The 7,107-nt window shown below is 43.3% G+C and overlaps 1 protein-coding gene across 1 annotated transcript in view; it reads right to left on the bottom strand.

The window, feature by feature from the left end:
- Positions 1–366: 366 nt before the first annotated feature.
- EGFL6 (EGF like domain multiple 6) overlaps positions 367–7,107 on the bottom strand; it is a 106,802-nt gene continuing 100,061 nt past the window's right edge. The window contains exons 11-12 of the mRNA XM_007952839.1: positions 4,027–4,070; positions 367–477 (exon numbers count right to left, since the gene is read on the bottom strand). Coding sequence (XP_007951030.1) covers positions 367–477; positions 4,027–4,070 — 155 coding nt within the window. The remainder of the gene's footprint in view (positions 478–4,026; positions 4,071–7,107) is intronic.

Here is a 7,107-nt window from a genome sequence, read left to right as displayed (position 1 = left end):
TAGTTAAACATTTCTTTGTGTTTTTTTTTTTTTTTTTTTGGTAATTCTAAAAATGTTGCATAGAGAAGGTCATCAGCTCATGTAGATAAATCAGACATATTGGGAGGCGGAGGAGGAGCTCAGCTGCCACGTCCACATTTTGTAAATCCAGAAATGAGTGACAAGACACAGTAGCACTATATTTACAGCCAATACTGGCACATTTTATACAAGAAAGGCATCTTACAATGGTATTTCTCTTGGTGTGTTTCCATTTGGGGGCTTGTATTTCTAAAATGGGGGTGGTGGTCTATGAAGCAATATCAAAAAACAGAGAACTGACATACAAAAGCAAACAGAAAAAAATATAAAGAGTATCAGTAACATTCAACCATCCACAGATACAAGGCCATCTGGACATAAGCCTGACACCAGTAAGACACCATCCACTGCAATTTCGCCAGTTTTGCCCTTGCCACGTTCTGCTTCAAAAATGATCTAATATGGAAAGAAAATTTTAAAAAAAGAAATTACTTTGAAATATTTAAAATATTATCATGGGCTATCTATAGCTATTCGAGAGGACAAACTCATGTACTCCTGTCACCCGTTGTTGGTAGCTGCCGTTGCATTGGCCCCCAACTGCTGGCAGCACCACAGACTACAGAGTAGAGCTGCTCTGTGGGGTTTTCTTGGCTGTAATCTTTACAGAAGCAGATTGCCAGCCCTTTCTTCCATGTTGCTGCTGGGTGGGTTTGAACTGCCAACCAATAGGTTAGTGCTGTTATTAGGTGCTGTCGAGTCAGCTCCGACTCATAGCGACCCTATGTACAACAGAACGAAACACTGCCCGGTCCTGTGCCAGCCTCACAGTCCTTGCTGTTTGAGCCCGTCGTTGCAGCCTCCGTGCCAGTCCATCTCACTGAAGGTCTTCCCCTTCTTCGTTGACCCTCCACTTAATAATATCCTTCTCCAGGGAATAGACCCTTCTGACAACATGACCAAAGTAAGTGAGATGAAGTCTGGCCATGCACTTCTTCAATTTAAAGGCATCAGCTCTTTGGTCTCCTTATTCATTGTCCAGCTTTCACATGCATATGAGGCGATTGAAAATACCATGGCTTGAGTTAGGCACACCTTAGTCTTCAAAGTGACATCTTTGCTCCGTAACGCTTTAAAAAAGCCTTTTGCAGCAGATTTGCTCACTGCAATATGACATCTGATTTCTTGACTGCTGGCTTCCATAGATGTTGATTGTGGATCTAGGTAAAATGAAATCTGGCACAACTTCAATCTTAGGTTAGTAGCCAATCGCAACTGTGTGTGGCACCTAGGTTCCCTTCTATTGCATAGGTAGATGTGTCTACATTGAACATATGCACAGTAAAATGATGCCTTCAGGGTGCCAGCTGTTCAAACTGAGGGAGTAACGCTCCAAGAAACACGACCATTGAAACCCCTAAAGGAATCTCAAGAGCACTGTAGATGGTAGAAATCTCCAGCCTGGCACCTGACCTACAGATTTTGGATTTGCCAGCCCCCACAATTCCATGAGACAGCCCCTTAAAATCTCATTCTCTCTCTCTCTCTCTCTCCCTCTAATATCTGTCTTATTGTTCTGTTTCTCTAGAGAACGCTAACACATTAAGACATCCTGGAGCAAAAATGCTAGAGAGAAAAGAGTATTTAATTTGGAACATGTTATTATTCTTGTATAAAATGTCCATTAAAGTGGAATTCAACAATAGCATATGCATACTGTGGTTATAAATAGATTAAATGATGTATTCATATGGAAAGTGAAAACCAAACTATGAAACACACATGTTACTGTGGTATGACTATGAATTGTTACTTTTTCTCAATGTAGTCATTTCATTTTGTCTTTTCAAAACTTTTTTTATAAAATCAAACATATGGCAAATTGGCATTTTAAAGAAAGATCTGTTAAGAATCATGCTTCTAACAATGCCGTCATGCAACCATTTGCCATCCCTCAAAGCATCTTTTTTGCTTCATAAATAGTCACAGATTAGTGTTCAAGGCCACAGAGTTGAAGCCCCCTCAGGCTTGCTGTCATTGCTGTATCCAGCTTTCTCTGGCTTTCCAAAGGGAAGCCACCGCTATCTGTTACTTTGTTGTACTGTGGGGGCTTGTGTGTTGCTGTGATGCTGGAAGCTATACCACTGGTACAGTTGACCCTTGAACAACACCAGGGTTAGGGGCACCGACCCCTCACACAGTTATACAAATCTGTGTATAACATTTGACTCCCCAAAAGTTTAACTACTAATGGCCTATTGTTGACCAGAAGGAAGCCTTATGGAAAACATAAACAGTTGAATAACACAGTGCTTGCCGTACAGATTTTAGATTTTCACACAAAGACATACACACCACACACACACACCCCAGGGAAGTTTATTAACTATATGGCATGATGATTACTATTCTTCACATTGAGTAGGCTGAGGAGGGGGAGGCAGAGGCAGAGGAGGGGTTGGTCTGTCTCAGGGTGGCAGAGGTGGCAGAGGTGGAGGAGGTGGAAGAGGAGGCAAGAGAGGCAGGGACACTCAGTGTAACTTACAAAAATACATTGTAATTTCTGTCAGACCTTTTTGCTTTTTCATTTCTCTAAAAATGTTTCTGTATGGTACCAATCCTTCTTCCACCATTTGCTTTAGTTTCAGTGCCCGTGTCATGCTAAATGCTAAGCGTCGTCAAGTCGGTTCCGACTCATAGTGACCCCTCCTTGGGTTTCTGAGGCTGTATCTCCATGGAAATAGATTATCCAGTCTTCCTTCCAAGGATTGTTTGGTGGATTTGAACTGCCAGCCTTCTGGTTAGCAGTCAAATGCCTTAGGCACCACACCACCAGAGCTCCTGCCCATATCATAGAAGGGTCCATGTTGTGAAAGAAGTCAAAAGCAATCTTGACTAATGGGAACCCTTCTGCCAGATTGTCTGATGTCAGTTTGTTTTCTGGCACTGCTTCTTCTCTGTCTTCCTCCTCACTGCCTGGCACTCATCTCCATCAAGTTGTCTTCTGTTCCTTCCTTTGGTGTGGTGCCTATCAGCTCCTGATATTCTCCAAGATCCGTATCTTGGAAAAAAATCACATACAAGTGGACTTGTGCAGTTCAAACCCAATGTTCAAGGGTCAACTGTATTTCAAATACCAGCAGGTTACCTATGGTGGATAGGTTTCAGTGGAGCTTCCAGACCAATTCAGACTAGGAAGAAAGGCCTGGTGATCTACTTTTGAAAATTAGGCAATGAGAGCCCTGTGCATCCTTTCAGAACATTGTCCAATATAGTGCTGGAAGATGAGCCCCCAAGGGTGGATGGCACTACACAACAGCTGTAGACTCAAACATACCTAAAATCACGAAGATGGTGTAGGCCCAGGCAGCGTTCTATTATACATAAGGTCACCATGAATCACAGTTGACTCAATGGCAACTAACAACCAAAGGGAAGAGGAAGAACCTCAGAGGGACACATGACTATGAAGAAAGCCTGTGACTACTGACTCCGCAGGATGGTATATTTTGCTTTTAAGCTTCCTGTTGTCATTTTTTTCTTTTGGGGAGAACTGTTGGAGAGGAGCTATCACTGAGCAGTGAGTGATAATGCAACTGGGTATTTCTTCTTCCTCTGGTCTCTTTTTAGGAGGAGACTGCTTTCAGAAGATGTTACTTTGGGGAATTAAAAAATGTAATGGTGAGCTAAAAAGTAGCCCGTTCACAGTAGCTGCAATAGGAGGGATAGTGAGGACTAAGCATGGGTAGTTCTAGCTCTTGGGATATGGCAACGTCTCTATCATTAAAACATGTGAATAATACTCCAAGGGTAACTAAAATGATGTGGAAGGATAGTTCATTGAGACATTAATTTGTGCTTGTTTTTCATTGTATTTTTTCCAGTCCTGGTACAAAAAAAAATTTGATGTTTCCCTTTATCATGTAAATTTGGGACTATAACAAACGGAAACCAAGTTCTCTGGATGGCAATCCCCTTTCTGATATTTGTTCCCTTCAAGTTTACCCTCCTTGAGGGGCTGTCCCAGTAGAATGTGGAGAGAAGGGCATCTGAGGGATAGAAGCAGAAGCAGGGAGGAGGGGAGAAGTGAGATTCTCCCGGACTAAGCAGCTGCACCGCTGCTCCCCCTGACAGAGCCCTGCCGAGAAGGGCAATGGCTGCTTTGAGGCTGATTGTTGCTAGCGAGACTCCAGCCTTAGTAATGGTTTCTGCATCTTAGCCTCGCATGGAAGTTGAAGAGACGAGTGACTTTTCATAGGTGTAGACAATGTGGGTATCAGTGACTGCTATGATGAGGTGAAGGTGCCCTGCACCATTCTTAATAACTGTACCACTTCTAGCTTTCCAGAAGCTCAGGCTGCCTTGGAGGGAGGGCTCCTCCTCACAACTCTGGGTGGCCAAATAGCTGACAATCAACTTCCCCCAGCCTATTAGAATGGGGCTTTGGATTCAGATGTCATTTGATTTAGAGAAAGAAATATGACTTATCTTGTAAGCCTGAGTTTATGGAGTATGATTCATATCTGCCACAAATTCTCACGGTCGCCATTACATTGAAAAATTGGACGATGTGCTTTAGTCTGGATTATTCAGCATCCCCACCATCCAACATCCTGATCAGCATCTCCCCAAGTATTGGAAAAGCTTGGGACATATGGATTTGCATCAGACCTCTGGGGATTCCTGCTAAGATAGCTGTCTTGTGTTATAGTGTGATTGTTGGCCAGGAGGTCTGGGCATGTGTTTTCAAAAATGTATATTTTTAAAAGCACTGTTTTGATGGCACATACTCCACTGACACTACCACCAAGCTACCATGTTCTGTAAAATATTTCCAAACCCATAAATTCAGTCAACATGGAGGTAATTTTGAATGTTATGCAGAGGCATATTTCAATACTCCAAGAGAACATGTTATCCATATATAACATGGCTCAGTGCCGTGGTCCCCAAACCATGCTACAAACACAACAGTGTAAACATGTGGATTGCATTTGTATTGATTCCAATGCATTGCAGTGGGCATATCCTAGAATTAATGTGTGTATATCAGTGCTAAGCTACCACTGGCTACTTTTACCACAGAGGGAAAGAATGGTTAGGCATTTCATTAACTAGGCCCAACTTAGACTTTTATTTAGAGCCATGCGTTATGATGTTCTTCTTTGATGAAAGTATGACAAGTAAATGAAAAAATGTGACTAACATCTGACACTAGGGACTAGGCTTTCTGGTCTGTCACCCAATACCTAGAAATCACATCAAGCAAAATATAAATGGAATCCCAACTCAGTGATATGCTAAATGTTCTTCCAGCTTGTCATTACCTCGTACTCAGCTTTTCACATCTCCTTCTACTGTTCACCCTATCTTCTCCCATCCCACCTTGACCCAACTTTTCACAAGGGTCCACAGTGGTTGCCTCCACAGCTCTGCTCCCTTCCCTTCTCCTCACTCTGTTACCATAGAGTGGTTTTTGCCCCTTCTTCTCTAAAGAGACAACTCCTTCAGAGGTCACCAGCTACCTCCTGATGGTCAAATTTGATAGACTCTTTGCCATTTTTATCCTATTGTTCTGAGCATTTGATCCCATTGACCAACTTCCTCCTAAAACTCATTGTTTCCCTTTCCTTTATTAAGCCCACTTTGCACCAAATGATTAACACAGCAGGTCTAAGTTGTCCAAAGCCTGCACATTCCAAAGAAAGGACTGGCTCCTAAGTGACTCTTGGGAGATAACATTTAAGCCCTTGGAATAGCCTGTAGGATAAGAGTGTCTTTGTTTATCTGAGGTCTTGGACCATAGCAGATAGTTTATGCTAACTGTGGTGGTTAAGTTTATGTGTCAGCTTGGCTGGGTCTGGTTGCGTGGATGGGCAGCTGGATGTAGTATTCCCCATGATGAGACTGGTAATCAGCTCCATGGTGGAATCTATTGGGAGCAGCTAAGTTGCTGCTTTAGGGATGTGGTCTGCTTCCTGTATAGAAGGAGAAGCCTTGGGGAGTGCTCTCTAGCTTATGGCACACTTGGACCCTGCATGTAGCCATTGTTGTTCAGCAGCCTGCCATGCTCTGCCAACCTTGGGACTTATAATGGACTTGAATTAAGGGCCTGCCATATGGTTTGGTGACATTGGGACTGTGCCTTTTTACTTGTCAACCTTGGGCTTGTCAGCTTCAGCAGCCAGCAGCTGTCTGAGTGAAGAAAAGCCTCTAGCTTCAGTGGGCTGGGAGCAAGAGGCAGAGCTGAAGCCCAAAGTTGAGGTGCTTTCACCCAACCTCTATTGGCTGGCACTTTGAACTCAGATTTACAGCCTCCAGACTGTCAGAGAATAAACTCCTGTTTGCTCAAGCCATCCCTTTAGTGGTATATTCTTGTCAGAGCGGCACTACATAACGAAAACACTAACCATGTGATATATGGTGGGAGCATTGGGCCACATGGTCTAAGTGACCAACTGTCAACAAAAACCCTGGACACCAAGGCTCAGGTGAGCTTCTCTGGTTGGCAGTACTCCTTCTGTGTTGTCACAATTGTTGCTGGGAGCATTAAGAGCTGTCCATACAAGTCCACTGGGAAAGGACAACTGGAAGCTTGTAATTCCTCCTGGATTTTGCCCTATGGACCTTTTCCCTTTGCTGATTGTAATCTGTATCCTTCACTGTAGTAAACTGTAATTATAACAGCTTTTCTGAGTTCTTGAGATCTTGTAGCAAGTCATTGAACCTGAGAGTGGTCCCAGGGACATCCAACAACACCCACTCTCTCAGTTCAGTTAAAAAACATTTAAAAAAATCACCTTCTAGCGGCCATGCATTGTGGTAAGTGCTACACATAAGGCAAATGAGCAAACTGTTCTTTTCCAGATTAAGGAATTGATAGCCTGCTTTAGGGCAAAGATGGTGAGAGAAGCCTGACAGGCAAACAGATCATTTCCATAGAATGTGTTATGCTCCTGACAAGTATTATCATTAGTTGTGCTGGAATGGGCTTGTTGTTGTTGTTGTTGTTAAGTGCCGTCGAGTCGTTTCCGACTCATAGCGACCCCATGCACAGCAGAACGAAACACTGCCCGATCCCGCGCC

The sequence above is a fragment of the Orycteropus afer genome, unplaced genomic scaffold (genome assembly GCF_000298275.1).
Source record: "Orycteropus afer afer isolate SDZICR_OR568_19922 unplaced genomic scaffold, OryAfe1.0 scaffold00360, whole genome shotgun sequence".
Taxonomy (NCBI): Eukaryota; Metazoa; Chordata; class Mammalia; order Tubulidentata; family Orycteropodidae; genus Orycteropus; species Orycteropus afer.
The sequence above is the reverse complement of the archived record's forward strand: the minus strand, read 5'-3'. Positions and strand labels throughout refer to the sequence as shown.